The following is a 17,239-nucleotide window of genomic DNA, read 5'->3' on the forward strand; positions in this document are numbered from 1 at the left end:
GTACTTTGTACTGCTAGGGAGTATGAATGAACCAAATTATTCCATTCCATTTTAAACACGGTAATAATCCAAAACAGTCATACAGAATGCAGTCTGTCCCGTTGTCATTGCACTGTGGCATACGACAGGTGGATATTAGTAATCCCACCCTTGAAAACAAACTGGACTTTGAATAACTCTTCTTGACTATCAAAATGAGCAATAATGATTTCATTGGTGCTATGAGCGTTTTGTTTTTCTCTTTTGTAATCTCATTAGTAGGAACAGAGCCAAACGAAGCATTTTATGAGAAAAAAGCAGTGACAGGGAAGCTGTTTATTAGCACTGGCCATTTTTGATGATCTAAATATATTATATCCAAGTTTAAGTTAAAATCAGATGTTAACTCTCAGGTTTTCATTACAGGATAGTGGAATCTACGATCGCAATTTCAGAGCTTAGTTTAATTTATTGCTGATTTTCTGTTTTGATCATTCCAAGAAAGAAGATATTGTTTATACTCCAGGTTTAATAGGCATGATTTAGAGAAGTAAATTTTCACTTTAGTGTAATTTATACTTTAATAAATCTGAATCACACCTGAGAATGAAAATAGTTTGGGTTATTTATTGTGAACGGACCGTACAGTGTGATTGCACTTTGTAGATGTGTCGGAGATGATATGTAGACGTGAAGTTAGTGTTTTGTTAACATTTCCTTAAAGGATATATATGCCACCGGCTGTGGTTTCCACCGGGACGGTTGTAACGTATTGAGTTGGATGTAGTAATGTTGTTACCAGCTGTTATTCACCTTATACTGTCAAACTTTCCTGTGTGTGTGTCTTGCACGTCATAACAACGCAACCAGCCGCACGAGTGTCGTTTACTTCTTATTGTCAACAAGAGCGGGGGAATCTAAAAATCCGCATTCTATATCCGGGATTGAACCGGCACCGCGTGTGCCTCGAAGCTCGATGGTGTGTATCGCCGTACTCAGGAATTTGTCCCACTTACATGAGCGCTGTCCGGCTTATGATTGGAAGAAACCAGGGCACCCTGAGTAAACGACCGACATTAGCGTGATACGCGATATACCTTTTTACCTCATTGGTCAAGCGTAGTTAGGAATATCGCAGGTTAATCAGTTAGCTATATCCTGCTCACGAAAACAGCACTGTATGGGAATTTCGAGTACCTTACGTATTAATTGTTTTATATGGAAGGTAATATTAAAGGTGAAAGCAAACAGTAGGACGGAATAGGCCTACAACACAGTAAGCCTACAACTGACCGATTCCCGGACCTATATCGCTATATGGTTCCACTTCAGGCAGATATTTAGGCTAATGCCGATTTCCATTATCAGATGAACTGATAAAAGCTGAAATATGAAACTTGATCTTTGTCATCCCACACCTGATCGGTCATATACTATCGTCTTAAGGGATTTAAAGTCCTATATTTATATACCTACATGTGTACATGCTGTAATACTTGTATAGTCGTAAACATACCGATGACAGAACTTAATATACGCTAGCTGTTGCTCTTGCGGTATATAGGCCTATATAGGTTAAATTACTAGACTGTTTGATCACATAGGCACATATGTGCAGAAAACGTAGGCGTATTTGAAAAAGCTGTGGAATGTTGTGATTGTTTCTGGTGACAATGAACAATCGTGTTCACTCGGAATGCTCGGGTATGTAATGTTTTTGTTCTTTATGTCATGCATGCATAATACATGTACATGCTCTCATTGGTGAACTTCGACACACCAATGCGTCCTCAAAACAACGGAACTATACAGATGGTGAAGGCGCGTAAACATGCACAGTGTATGCGATTTGTTAAATCTACTAGTTGAATGCGACTAATCAAATGAGCTTCTTCCGATGATTCAATTTATTTATTTATTTATTTGATTATTCCGACGATTTGTGCCATTTGACTAAAACGGATTTTAGCGGTTTTTGCGATTCGATGCTAGAAATGGAACCGTTATAACGCGGTTTTTGTACGTATTGATGGGCATACTTCACAATATTGCTGTTGGTCAACTTTAAAGCCGCGTTCACACATTGCAGTTTGTCGTAACGGCACGTGAATTGTTAAGTGATTTTAGTCGAAAGATTCACATGTACAAACCGTGTGAAACATACCTTGTCCTTTCATTCGACGAGTAGAAACGACAATTCGCGACATGGCAACCTAACCTAATACAAACGGTTTACGTTTCTCTGCGAAACAAAAGCTCCAATCATCGTTCTCCATGGGGTTCTGCAGTACCTTAACACCTTCTTTATCGGCTAACCAGCTTCAATCAGATGCCGTCAAGATACAAGCAGACTATCTTTACGTAAAAATACCAACAAACATTTGGGTAAATATTTGTGGGCTTAACCATTGCTCGAATTTTCCCGATGAACGTACTTAATTCTGCACACCTGATATCTATATGCCGTGGATTTAACTGGTAGATGTGGATGGTATCTTCACATTGTTTGAATGGCTCGAAATCGAGACCAATGGAATTCACGTAGTATTTCACATAGGTACATTGGAAATGTTTACTAATTTAACTTAATACATCGCAGGGATTTTTAATGCCATTCGCAAGAATATTTCACGTATGTATGGCGGCGGCCAGTTTCAAAAGTGGAGCAAACCGGAGTGACCACCGATTAAACCAGACAAGTAACCCACGGACTTCCTGTGCCTGCACAAGTGATTTCCAGTGCATTTCATGTAAAACCAGCAACACGCACTTACGAGGTGTTGCCGTGTCCCACCGATTATGGCCAAATGAAAGTTCCCCCGGCTGAATCTCGATGATTTCCTGTTTGTTGTCGATGTCTGGTGTCGAACGAACACCTCGTATGTTAACCACATGGGGCGACCCGTCAAAATATGCCTTTATTCGGTACATACATTCTCATTAAAGAATAGTATAATTTTCCGATGTAAACTATGAATCAGGTTGGTGCCCGAGAGGCCGGGAACGGTTCACGTGCTTACTTTTTAATAGCCAGGAGAGGCGAATCCAATACTATTCTCGGACAAGGGACTTCAAAATTCCCCTGCTTTTAGAGTTCTGAAGGGATTGTATGAAGTTGACAGGAAAACACTTGCCTTCCAATAATATGGCGGTCATCAGTTGTGGGGAAGTTCACCAGGAAATCAGCGTGTGTGGATGGTTTAATCCGAGCACTCTTGTGTTTCTCCATCCGGCCATCAAACTTGCATGACGACTATAGCCCCTGGCTAATGAGGTTGCGAGTTCAAATCCAGTTCAGTCGAGAGGTAATTTGTCAAGTATCTAGTTTCATGTAAATAGAATTTTCTCCTCTGTTTTTACAACTTGTTTCATCTTGTTAATAGATACGTCACCTCGTGCCAATGGGGGCAACTCCATCCCAATGAGAAGAAAACGTGAAGCTACCCACAGGGAAAGGACCTCTGGCGATGGTCCGGCGACAGAGGATCGGGCTGTTAGTTCAGATGTGGGTGAGAACAGCGTTGTAACTATTAGACATCAAGCAAATGTGAAGATGAAGCAACAAGTTGGCTTGGTTGGCGGCGTAGCCTTCATAGTGGGCACAATGATTGGTAAGCTGTATTTCACTAATGGCAATTAAATATCAACGTTGGATTTATTCATGTGATAGAATGTTTCAGACAACACTAATGCTTTACAGTATCGTTTAATATCACCTGGGCTTTCATTATCGAGACACAATGAGCATGCATTTATTTTACCCTAGAAATATCTGCTGTTAAGCTGTGAATGCAAGACGGTATGTTTCTTTTACAATTCCAAACTGCTGTGATGTTTGCTTCATACAGGATCTGGAATATTCATTTCTCCAAAGAGCGTTCTGAGTGGGACAGGTTCCGTGGCCGCCTCTCTTCTTGTCTGGACTGGCTGTGGAGTTATCGCCCTTTGTGGTGAGGCCACGCAGGCTTGATTCCATCTACTGTTTGGTGGCGTTTAATAAAAATTATTTTCCGATTAATTGCATAGAATTTTAGATCGATAAAGAATAATCTGTTTTATAAGTGCGTTCAGCTTTGGATAAGGGCAGGAAAAAGTCAACAACACGTTTACTATGTATATTTTATCTCGATTCATGTCGTGTGTGCAAACACCTTGAAGAGAACTCATTGCTCGGACCGACCTGCAATCCCGAATCGGATCTCACCCAGAATTTTTAAATTGCCACTCTTGATACCTCTTCGTTGGACTCACAGCCCCTCTGTCGGTATATCGGTTCTGTGATTGGTAGAAATATGTCATTGTCTGGTGACAGTTTGTCGCGTAGCGTACAAGGAGATATAAGAAATGGGCTAACTTTGGGGCTCATACCTGGTGTCTTCAGCAGGGCTTTCCAGTGCGGCAGCACTATAATTATACCGGCGCAATATACGAAGCAACTAAAGATTTTTTTTTATTTATTTGATTGGTATTGTACGCTATACTTCAGAATATTTCACCTACACGATGGCGGCCACCTTTGTGGTGGGAATAAACCGGACAGAGACCTGGAGAAACCCACGACCATCCACAGGCTGCTGGCAGAATTTCTCATGTACGACCGGGGAGAAAGCAAGAGTGCATATAAATTAACAAATAAACGAGCGAACGAACAAACGAACGAACTAAAGCCACCGATGTATAAATCTAATATTTCTTATGAATAACAATTCAGGGGCCCTATGTTTCGCCGAGCTAGGGACGATGATTCATAAGTCCGGTGGAGAATTCTCTTACCTCAAGGAGTCCCTGGGCCCGGTGCCCGCCTTCATCAGCGTGTGGACCGGCATAATCATGTCCAAGACGTCCTCTCAGGCCATCATCGCCCTGAGCTTTGCCCAGTATGTCCTCACCCCTGTGTTTGACGCGTGCGGCCCGCCTCAACTGCTGCTCAAACTGGTGGCTGCAACCGTTATTTGTAAGTGTTGCACATGTCACTTGAACTGGTGGCCGCAATCGTTGCTGTAAGTGTCTCACATGTCACTTAAACTGGGGGCAACAACCGTTATTTGTAAGTATCTCAAATGTCACTTAAACAGGTGTCTGCAACCGTTATTTGTAAGTGTCTCAAATGTCACTTAAACTGGTGGCCGCAACCGCTATTTGTAATTGTCTCACATGTCATTTGAACCGGTGGCCGCAACCGTTCTACGTAAGTATATCAAATGTAAGTTACAGGGCCGTAACCGTTATTCGTAAGTGTCTCACTTGTCACTTGAAATAGGGTCCGCAACCGTTATATCTAAGTATCTCACATGTAAGTTAAACTGGTGGCCGTAACCGTTATTTGTAAATATTTCAAATGTCACTTAGACTGGCGACCACAGCTTGTGTTTCAAAAGTTATTTTGACTGGTGTCTCAAATGTAAATTAAACAGTTTGCAACCGTTACAGGCCTACGTGCCCCCGATTGCCACTTAGAAACACCGTTCATCAGTTAAAACAGAAGAATTTCTAACCCTCCAAGGACATCACATATCACCCTTGTACGGTAAAGGGAAAGTTGATGACATGCTAAAATCGTCATGCTATAGATAGTTTTAGTTCCAACATGGCAGAAACAAGCAAATTACAAGGCAATGACCACCATCTGCTGTTAATTCTGTTGATGGACGTCTTTAAAAACTTTTTCAAAAACACATTTGTTTACACGGAATTTTATTTTTAAGAAAGGGTATATTAAAAAAGTTGTTGACTTGATGTTCTTTATTAATCGTATTACAATGATATCGTACTATCGATCTATAAAAAAATTGGCGTTTTTTCCTGAGCAGTTCTTATTGGGTCATTGCAGTGACTGTTGCAATTGTGAACTGCTATAGCGCAAAACTAGCGGCTCGGGTTCAAGTTGTGTTCATGTTAATAAAAGTCATCGCTCTTATTGTCATCATCGTCGGAGGGATTGTAAAACTTGCACAAGGTATATATCCTTAATTTGGCCCTATCTTACTTCAATTTAATCGGCAACTGAACAGACTTATTTATTTAAACTCTTTTTGATGGCTTTGAAAAGGAATTCCTTTGTCATTTGTCAATATATTTAATGATGTTTCTGCTACTTTTGAGTCAGTCTAAATTATTTGAGTCAGGTTTTGATAAGCTCTTGGCTTAAATCGATCAGTCATTCTATATTGCTTTAAGATATGCATGTCTTATGTATATATATATATATATATATATATATATATATATATATATGTGTGTCTATTTGATTTGATTGGAAACGCTTTCTTCTTGTAGGAAACACAGGCTACATCGCCACGGGCTTCGAAGATTCCGAAACTAATCCTTCCGTGATAGCTTTGGCTTTTTATGGCGGGCTCTGGGCCTTTGATGGATGGTAATGGGCGGTATATCTATGTGCACAACCACATTAAAGTAATGACTGGCTTCAGACTTTAGTGTGTTTGTAACGGGGTACAACTCTCTCAGCTCCAAAGCTTGAGTAATGGCGTGTTTTGGACTTAGTTTGGCTCTAAAGGGGCACAACCTTCTCCAACCTAAAGCTGAAGTAATGTCGGGCTCTGGGCTTTTGCAGGATGGTAATGGAGTATATCTATATGCACACCCACATTTAAGTAATGACGGGTTGGGCTTTGGATGGATGGTACACTGAGAGTATATTTATGTGCATACCTAAACTTAACTTTTGACGGACTTTGGAATTTTGATGATGATAATGGGTGTTTTCCTTCAAATCTGCACACCCACACTAAGTAACACACTGTAGGTCCAAAGAGATGCCTGCGTATTCACAATTTAATTTTTATAATTTTTTATGATTTTGGCTGAAATGAATTTTTGGCCAAAAAAAAAAAGAGGTTGTGAGTTCATACAAATCCAGGTTTAAGCTTGCCTGCTCCGGCATTGTGCCATAAGGCCTTTCCTGTAGCTGGCGGTGTTGCAAGAGTTTTCTCATTAACCCTACCACTGGTTGGGTAGGTGAAACATTTTAAGTTCAGTGACCCCCACCCCCCCCCCACCCCTCCCCCTCTCAATTTAAATAGAAGCATTGTTCAATAAAACCGTTGCAAACTTTCGTCCGTTAAACTTTCCCTTATGTTTTTTTTTTTCATTTCAGGAATTCCTTAAACTATCTCACTGAAGAACTGGTCAACCCAAACGTGTATGACAATTTCTAAAGTATCTGAGATAAATATATTTATGTATCAAATTGTTATATCAAAATAATTATCAATTCAGACGTATTGATACAAATTATGTGAATGAAAATAAGTTCATACATACCGTACCACACTCTTCATATACATTAAAACCTCTGCTGTTTACGTTCGTTTGGCTTCATTCCAGCTTCTAGCAATCACATCATCCCTGTTTCCTTAATGTTTTCTTCATTTTATTCCTTTCTAAAAATTGACTGACTAAACAATCAAGAAACAGATATATTTTCCGACTTAGCTATTAATCGATATTTCTCCTACGGTACAGATATTAATCGTTTAATTTGATATGCGTGTTACTGTGGATAGCAAAGAGCAACAATGGCTTCATTACATATGGAGCTTCATTGCTTCATATGGAAAGAAGAATATAAATAATCAAAGTTTTACTTGTTTTAGGAACCTGCCTCGTGCCATTTGGATTGCTCTGCCTCTCGTCATGGTCATCTACCTTCTTACAAACATTTCTTATTTGACGGTGTTGTCAAAGGACATCTTACTAGCCTCACCGGCTGTCGCTGTGGTAGATGATATAAACCTATAGATAATATATTTACTTATTTGATTCATATTTTACCCTGTATCTAAACCTGAAAATAGGTGTCTGAGATTTTTGAAAAAGGTATTAGACAAAATCATTACATCCATAATGTACATGTGAAACAAAACGGGACCGAGCTGACTCGACCCGATTAACCTTCGTCCATCATCAATAACGTGGAGAAAATGGGCCTAACCATTTTCTCCAAAGGGGTGTTTTCATAAACACAATTGTTTTCAGGCATCCGTTTTCAGGCTTATGTACCAAAGAGGTGGAGAAAATTCGCTGTATACCTAACACACCTCCTTACAAAGCTACAACCGGCATCTGTGTTCAGGCTTGTGTACCAAAGAGGTGGAGAAAACTCGCTATATGCCTGACACACTTCTTTACAAAGCTGCAAAGGATCCATCAGGAGCTTAATTTTAACCTCATTTGTCGTATTCCGAAAGTCATCATTAGAGAGCGGACAAAGCGTGACCGATGTGGTTATGGTGCTTGTCTTTAAATCATGAGGTGCTGTTCAGTCCCTTTCCCCTTGGGGCACATATATATATATATATGGTTAGACATCAAATAAATAAACAGCAAGTCATTAGACTCAGCTCACGTTCTGTTAATCAAAAATGAAGTAAGATTTTCCTGTTATGCAGTACAATTACTGAAAAAATGAAGTGATTTTCCTGTTATGCAGTACAATTACTGAGCCGGTATTCAGTCAGATGGAAATACCAACGTTCAAGCGTCTATGGGGGCTTCCTTTGCTACTTGGTTAACGATGCATCCAGCACAATGACCCAGGGGCTTCTCATCAATGCGGTCTCTGAGTTCAAGTCCAGTTCCTACTGGTAGTAAAGTACCTTTTTTGTTTTCAGAGCTGGGGTGACCGAGTACTCGGGTCTGTGTCTACTGTCATTCCACTGGCTGTGGCTTGTTCCACGTTTGGTGCTCTCAATGGCTCCTGTTTCACCGGGGGGAGGTAAGCTAAACGTGTGATTTATTGAAACACCATCTGCTTACGTGGCCATAAGTAACATTTTTGGAACTCAGTGTTTCGGCTTACTCTGTTTGAATAGCTATATTCTTCTCCTTCTCTTCCTTATGAACGTGAGTTCTATTAATGGACGCTTTGCTCTGATTTTAAAACATTTTTCACGGGAAACTTTACAGACTATCGGTTGTTATTTGGATTCGGTCAAATTCCTAATCTTTCGTGATTAAACCCCACCATTAGTAATTTAGGCGCATAAAACGATAAGTGATAATCTATGAGCCGTAATCAGCACAGAAGACATCTTGGTATTATGTTCTGTGGGCGTTTTGCAGGTTGTTTTATGTGGCGGCACGGGCGGGGCATTTCCCCAGCATACTCTCCTATGTCCACGTGCACCAGTTAACACCGTGGTGTTCGCTTATATTCACAGTAAGTAGTGATGTATTATATGAACAAAAAAATTAAATAACCGAATCAATCAATCACAGAAATACCACCCTTGTGATATGATTCAGAAGAACACAAAATACAGTCATTAAATTACTTTTTTCACTTCTATTTTTTTGGCCATATCAGTTATTTTTCACGTATCTGACAGCGGCCAAGTTTATATGTGGCGGAAATATGGGTAAACCACCGCACTTTGTTATGTAGCCTACTTTACAAAAGGTCTTTCAAAAAGACTTAAAACTGCTTAAAGACGTCAAACCAAGGAGAACTTGATTCGAGCCTGGGACCTTTTTGATCTGGGGCAAATCCGTTGTGACGCGACACGATTGTATGAACCGAACAAAAAGAGTCAGTTTAAGCATGTGCATGAACAGTTAGAATAAAACCGTAACTGATGTAAAGTGACAAATGGCCGTACTTCACCGGTTAGGTGTGACCATTTGCCAATTATCACACTGTCGTCCCTGCTCTGGTTTTACACCCTATGCTTTATGTCATTTATTTATGCTACGAAAGAGTGCAACCGCTATTACTAAAAGCGTATTCATGTATTTTTTCTACAGACAGTGATCTCGCTGATACTGATCTTACCTGGGAACATCAGCAGACTGATCAACTTCTTCAGCTTCACAGCCTGGATGATTAACGGTGCTACTTTCCTGGGGCTAATCGTGATGAGGTTCACACGGAAAGACTGGGCCAGGCCATACAAGGTGGGTGAAGTCTGATTGTGATGAGATTCACACGGAAAAAGGTGCGTGAAGTGTGATCGTGATGAGGTTCACACGGAAAAATGTTGGTGAAGTCTAATCGTGGTGAAGTTCACACGGAAAACTGTACCAGGTTATACAAAGTCGATAAAATCTGATCGTGATGGGGCTCACACAGAGAAAGGTGGGTGAAAACTGTTCGTTAAGAGGTTATCACGGAAAAAGATGGGTGAAATCTGATCTTGATGAGGTTCACACGGAAAACTGGTCAAGTTCATACAAAGTGAATAAAATCTGATCATAATGAGGTTCACACGAAAGAAAAAAATGGGACAGGCCGTACAAGGTGAGCGAAATCTGGTCGTGATTAGGTTCACACAAAAAAACTTTTTCAGGGCTCGTAAAGTGTGTCTAATGTATTGGTGACAAGCACCAGTATGTACAGCAAGGGCTTTGGTAAGAGGTTTCTGAGTCACTGTGTTGCGCTAGCACGCTAACCACTCGGCCATAGAAGTCCTCGCATGTGAATGAAATTCGATAACAGAGAGATTTACACGGAAATACTAGAAATTTTTGTTCTCCAGTAGTTATTTTCCTGTCCTTGTGTTCCATCACTCTGTTGTGATACCACCATATGCTCCCAGTGGTTTTGGAGAAACTGTTGTGATACCAACATATGCTCCCAGTGGTTTTGGAGAAACTGTTGTGATACCACCATATGCTCCCAGTGGTTTTGGAGAAACTGTTGTGATACCACCATATGCTCCCAGTCGTTTTGGAGAAACTGTTGTGATACCACCATATGCTCCCAGTGGTTTTGGAGAAGCTGTTGTGATACCACCATATGCTCCCAGTCGTTTTGGAGAAACTGTTGTGATACCACCATATGCTCCCAGTGGTTTTGGAGAAACTGTTGTGATACCACCATATGCTTCCAGTCGTTTTGGAGAAACTGTTGTGATACCACCATATGCTCCCAGTCGTTTTGGAGAAACTGTTGTGATACCACCATATTCTCCCAGTCGTTTTGGAGAAACTGTTGTGATACCAACATATGCTCCCAGTGGTTTTGGAGAAGCTGTTGTGATACCACCATATTCTCCCAGTGGTTTTGGAGAAACTGTTGTGATACCAACATATGCTCCCAGTCGTTTGGAGAAACTGTTGTGATACCAACTTATGCTCCCAGTGGTTTTGGACAAACTGTTGTGATACCAACATATTCTCCCAGTGGTTTTGGAGAAACTGTTGTGATACCACCATTTGCTCCCAGTGGTTTTGGAGAAACTGTTGTGATACTACCATATGCTCCCAGTGGTTTTGGAGAAACTGTTGTGATACCACCATATGCTCCCAGTGGTTTTGGAGAAAAAACTGTTGTGATACCACCATATGCTCCCAGTGGTTTTGGAGAAACTGTTGTGATACCACCATATGCTCCCAGTGGTTTTGGAGAAGTGTTGTGATACCACCATATGTTCCCAGTCGTTTTGGAAAAGCTGTTGTGATACCACCATATGCTCCCAGTGGTTTTGGAGAAAACTGTTGTGATACCACCATATGCTCCCAGTGGTTTTGGAGAAACTGTTGTGATACCACCATATGATCCCAATGGTTTTGGAGAAACTGTTGTGATACCAACATATGCTCCCAGTCGTTTGGAGAAACTGTTGTGATACCAACATATGCTCCAGTAAGGTTTTGGAGAAACTGTTGTGATACCAACTTATGCTCCCAGTAGTTTTTGGAGAAACTGTTGTGATACCAACTTATGCTCCCAGTGGTTTTGGAGAAACTGTTGTGATACCAACATATGCTCCCAGTCGTTTTGGAGAAACTGTTGTGATACCACCATATGCTCCCAGTCGTTTAGAGAAACTGTTGTGACAACCACCATATGCTCCCAGTGGTTTTGGAGAAACTGTTGTGATACCAACATATGCTTCCAGTCGTTTTGGAGAAACTGTTGTGATACCAACTTATGCTCCAGTGGTTTTGGAGAAACTGTTGTGATACCACCATATGCTTCCAGTGGTTTTGGAGAAACTGTTGTGATACCACCATATGCTTCCAGTGGTTTTGGAGAAACTGTTGTGATACCACCATATGCTCCCAGTCGTTTTGGAGAAGCTGTTGTGATACCACCATATGCTCCCAGTGGTTTTGGGAGAAAATGTTGTGATACCACCATATGCTTCCAGTCGTTTTGGAGAAAATGTTGTGATACCACCATATTCTCCCAGTCGTTTTGGAGAAACTGTTGTGATACCAACATATGCTCCCAGTGGTTTTGGAGAAGCTGTTGTTGATACCAACTTATGCTCCCAGTCGTTTTGAAAAAACTGTTGTGATACCACCATATGCTTCCAGTCGTTTGGAGAAACTGTTGTGATACCACCATATGCTTCCAGTCGTTTTGGAGAAACTGTTGTGATACCACCATATGCTTCCAGTCGTTTTGGAGAAACTGTTGTGATACCACCATATGCTTCCAGTCGTTTTGGAGAAAACTGTTGTGATACCAACATATGCTCCAGTGGTTTTGGAGAAACTGTTGTGATACCACCATATGCTCCCAGTCGTTTTGAAGAAACTGTTGTGATGCCGGACATTCTTACTTCTGTTTAGTGTTTACCAGGTTCATAATGCTTTTCCAATCATTCCTTTTTCTAGCCCCTTATTGTGATATTGATCTTACTCTGGTTTATATAACCCTAGTGGGATGTTGGTTCTACTTGTCCAAATCGTTTTTTAAAGCTATTTATTTTGATACCGGTGATTAGTGATCTCGTCTCCTATGTTCTCTGGCCCTATCGTGATACAGCTGTTATTCATTATCTGATGTCTTAATGTCCTATGTCGCTGTTGCGATGGAGGTCATTCTTGGTCTCGTCTATTGGCTCATGTCTTTCTTCGTCTCAGCACCTGTTATTTTTTCTCCGGTCCCTATTATGATATCATCCATTTTTGGTTTCATTTCCTACTTTAACAGATTCCTATTCGGATACCAATCTGTTGTTTTGGTTTCGTTTTCTGATTTCTCAGGTCCCTATTATGATATCATTCATTTCTGGTCTGATTTCCCATTTTCTGTGGTTCCAATTTGATACCAATCCGTCTTGGTCTCGTCTTCTAATTTCTCAGGTCCTATTCTGATATACATCTTTCTTCGTTTCTTCTCTTACTTTCTCAGGTTCATGCTGCGATACTAATCCTTCTCCGTCTCACCTTTTATTTTTCTCAGGTCCATATTGTGGCCTGATTTCCTATTTTCTGAGGTTCCTATTGTGACACCAATCCTTGTTGGTTTCTTCTCCTAATTTCTCACACCCCTATGGTAATATCGATCTTTTATCCTCTCTTCTTCTAATTTCTCAGGTCCCTATTGTTATATCCTTCATTTCTGGTCTGGTTTCTTATTTTATGAGGTTCCTATTATGACACCAATCCTTCTGGGTCTCTTCTAATTTTCTCCTGCCCCTGTAGTGATATCGATCATTCTTTGTCTCTTCTCCTAATTTCCCAGGTTCATCTTATGATACCAATCTTTCTTCTTCTCATTTCCCATATTTCGCAAGTCCCTATTGTGATATCATTCGTTTTTGATGTTGTATCATGTTTACTCAGGACGATATAATTTTCATCTGACTTTTCCCTGCAGGTTCCTGTTGTGATACCAGCTGTACTTGTTCTTATCTCTGGGTACCTCGTTGTGGCTCCCATCGTTCAAGACCCTCAGATCGAGTTCCTCTACGCAGCCTTAATTATCTTTTGCGGACTGATTTTATACGTGCCGTTTGTTCACTTCAAGCTCAAACTCGGCTGCATGGGTGAGTGATAGTCTCATTTGTATTTCCTAGACACATTTGAAACCCTGACAGATCGCCACTTACCCTCTAATCCTGATACCATATGTTCACAGCCCTACATTTGGTTTCTTGATATTTATTTCTTTGATCATGATATAACGCCCAGGTTGTTGATAGGATATGAATGCAGCGGCGGTTCTGTTTCTTTATTTGCCATTTATATACTATTTCACAAATATTTATTTGAAAACTTAGATTTTACGTTGTTTTGGATTAAATAGGTCTTGCGATTATCAGGTTGAAACCGTCTGTATATGGGTTCTTAATATTTATTGCTGTGATTGTTACGTAATGCCCGTGTTCTTGATATGATCCGGATGTAACAAAGGTTCTTTGTCTTTATGTGCTACATGTATAATTATATTATTTCTTTCATATTCCTTTGAGAATTGGTGTTTGATGTTTTGGAAATGGGTCTTATGATTAAAGACTTTAACGCTGTTTTATGGTAATACTGGCGTGCAAATGTCGGACCCGTTTAGATCAGGTGTAACCATGAATCGTTTTCTGTTTCAGATTCTCTTATTACGAGGGCTCAGTTGTTTCTGCAGGTGGCACCGAGTAAATTTGAACCCTAAAATCAGTGGCTTTGTCTTATAAAATGTATTATGGATTTTAAAGCTAGTGGCTGGTCGGATAAACTGTTGATTAGGTTGGCCCTTGAAAACCTTGGAACGAGTCGCTCATGAAGGATGATAACGTTGGTTTTGATAAACGTGGAACATGTGGCTTTGTGTGTACTGTAATTTTATGTGACCGATCCCACAAAGCCATGTCTGACTTAGGTCAGCTTTTAAAACTCCTTCACAGTGCTTACTTTTTGGTACTAAAGTTGAAAATTGGACACATTTGTCTTAAGATAATATTGATGAGGTGGCCAAAATTTGGTTTCTAATGCTGAAAAAATAAGCTTTAATATCGTAATTTCAAATTTTGACTCGAGTCAGAAGTTGTTTGTAGAATCGGCATTTGGATCCTGGGCTACAGATGTAAGCTTTAAGCGCTTTCCTTTTATTTTTTGATATGCTTTGTCATACGCCTTAATAATCTTGCAATGTGCGGTTTGTTATTTAAACTAATACTTTCATATAACGCACTTTATTGTTTTTTTTCTGCTTTTTAATCACTTTAAGCATTTACATGAAGAATGTTAGAATTACATGTTAGAATAAAACCCTAACAGCAATAAACTGACAAGAGGTCGCATTTCACCGGTCAGGTGTGATCATTTACCAGATATCACACTGTCGTCGCTGTTCTGATTTTAATTTCTATGCAGTACCTCTTTAATAGGGGGTTTTAGAGTTCGAACTATTTTGTCGTTGAAGGTAAATATAGTCCTACTCTATCACGTGATTGTGGAAAATGTTAGGCAACTTATTCATAGTTTTGCAGTGATGTCATAGCTGCTCTGAGCCAATCATCAGCAAGCTCTTTGGTAACGTGACTGCTGGAGGGGCCTCCGTGGCGGAGGCGATTAAGCACGTTAGCGCGGCGCAGTGACCCAGGAGCCTCTCACCAATGTGGTGACTGTTAGTTCAAGTCCAGTATGATCCCATCCCCGGCCCTATGTGGGAATGTCTTCCAGCAACCAGCAACGGTCGTGGGTTTCCTCCTGGTTCTGCCCGGTTTCCTCGTACAGGAGTTGAAAACACACTGGAATTTAGCCAGAAGGCATAGGCATTGAAGATGATTTAAGCATGAAAAATGAAACATATAATTTTAGGTAAGAAATTGTTTTTGTAACCAGAATGTGTCTAGCCTTCAGACATGACAGTTTCAATGCCCTGTGGTACTCTAAACTTTAGGAATCTGCAAAAATCATGCAGCATTTGGCCATTTAGCTCCATGTTATTTATCACTTCCTACCCTTTAAGAATGTTGAATGTTGGCATTAATTTATCAATCACTTATCTCGCCGTCTTCCAGAAGCACCAATGACTCCTCGATTAGGGACTTTGCAAGTTCATAAACATTTAGCTTCTCAGTTTTCTCCGTCGTTCGTCTAAGCAAATTACTTTTTGTGAAAATTTTGCCAGACACCCATATTAGTGAGTGAGTGCTTGGGGTTTAACCTCGTACTTAACAATTTCTCAGTCATATGACGAAGAATGTATCATATAGGGTGCATGTAATGTGCTTCCTTGTTGCAGGTGCTAGTGCTAGTGCTGCTTCACGGGGCAAGTATGGAGCCCCGCCCGAGCCATTATACTGATACAGGTCAACCAGTCGTTGCACTATCCCTTCATGATGAACGCCAAGCGAGGAAGTTACAACTTCCTCCTTTAAGGTGTCAGGTGTGACTCGACCCATTATTGACCCTGGATCTACCGCTCCCAGAGCGACCGCTCTACCAACTGTGCTTACACCCACATTATAGTAAATGTGATCAGTAATTCATGCCTAACTTTTTTGACAAGTCACATGATATAATAAGGCTTTTTCTATCTTTAGTCATTAAAGAGTTCGAACTCGAAACGCACCTAATATATAGTAGTTAGTTTTACAAATTATCATATCGAGAGTGATTGCAAGGGGTTAAACCCTCTTTTAACATTGTTTTCATCACGGTGCCTTTATGTGATAGGTGGGACCCAATGCCGGCTCACTGGAACACCGTCTTATTAAAAGACACCCGGGAGACCCACTGGCTCAGATGATTAAAGCGCTGGTTTGTTGCAACTTTATCAAGCCCTTGCGACTATCAGACCCTTGAGGCAGCAAGTTCAAATCCAGCTGTCAGACTTAGGGGGTTTCACAGGTATTTACCGAAGGTCGGTGGTTTACTCGTCAGCCTGGTTTACTCCACCCATAAACCTGAAGGTCGTGCTTTTCCGCCGGGATCTGTCCAGCTGACTCCCACCATAATTCTGACCGCTGTCATTTAAGTGAAACGTTCTTTAATATGTCGTCAATCACCAATCAAATAAATCAGCAAGACATTAACCTGACAGCCGTTATATACATGTAAGTGAAAAAATCCCGAGTACCCGGCGTTTAACACCAGCAAATCAATAAATCGGTTGAAAGCATCTGGTACATGCCACGTCCCACAACAGCTACTTATTGGCCTATACTGACGCCTGTCTATACTACAAGTTGTGCTTTTTGTGCATCAGGTACATGCCACGCCCCCCCCCCCCCCAACTAGTTATTTGCCTATACTGACGCCTGTCTATACTGCAAGTTGTGCTTTCTGTGCTAGTTGAACGGATTGTTGACGCATATCATTTTGTATGTGTTAAGAATGGCATTATGTATATGCTTGGAATGGTGTATTATGTGTGTTAACCGAATTTGGTTACGTATACGATAGGACATTTTCACAAGTAACCGCCGAACTTTTCCCCACATGTGAAGGACAGTCGTGCACACCATATGGTGGAAGGCAAGTGATCTTCGCTGAAGGTTAGACGGCGGAAGCGGCCATATGAGCGCCGACCTCTTATTGTCCCCAAGGCCAAACAAAAAAATCAGAG

At 40.7% G+C, this 17,239-nt stretch overlaps 1 protein-coding gene across 1 annotated transcript; it reads left to right on the forward strand.

The window, feature by feature from the left end:
- Positions 1 to 1,542: 1,542 nt before the first annotated feature.
- Positions 1,543 to 15,583, forward strand: LOC135465461 (b(0,+)-type amino acid transporter 1-like). The gene is made up of 13 exons (XM_064742701.1): positions 1,543 to 1,683; positions 3,363 to 3,590; positions 3,828 to 3,929; positions 4,691 to 4,979; positions 5,766 to 5,935; positions 6,256 to 6,355; positions 7,097 to 7,141; positions 7,596 to 7,719; positions 8,613 to 8,716; positions 9,064 to 9,160; positions 9,745 to 9,894; positions 13,553 to 13,721; positions 14,277 to 15,583. Exons 1-13 carry the CDS (start codon positions 1,653 to 1,655, stop codon positions 14,336 to 14,338), a joined length of 1,671 nt encoding a protein of 556 aa, XP_064598771.1. The 5' UTR covers positions 1,543 to 1,652; the 3' UTR covers positions 14,339 to 15,583.
- Positions 15,584 to 17,239: the final 1,656 nt, after the last annotated feature.

The sequence above is a fragment of the Liolophura sinensis genome, chromosome 5 (assembly GCF_032854445.1).
Source record: "Liolophura sinensis isolate JHLJ2023 chromosome 5, CUHK_Ljap_v2, whole genome shotgun sequence".
NCBI lineage: Eukaryota > Metazoa > Mollusca > Polyplacophora > Chitonida > Chitonidae > Liolophura > Liolophura sinensis.

Excerpts from the sequence above, each read along its gene's own strand:
- LOC135465461 (XM_064742701.1), top strand. The coding sequence starts at position 1,653 with ATGAACAATCGTGTTCACTCGGAATGCTCGG. Across the intron at positions 8,717-9,063 it reads TCCTGTTTCACCGGGGGGAG|GTTGTTTTATGTGGCGGCAC; the intron begins GTAAGCTAAACG and ends GGCGTTTTGCAG. Across the intron at positions 9,161-9,744 it reads GGTGTTCGCTTATATTCACA|ACAGTGATCTCGCTGATACT; the intron begins GTAAGTAGTGAT and ends TTTTTTCTACAG.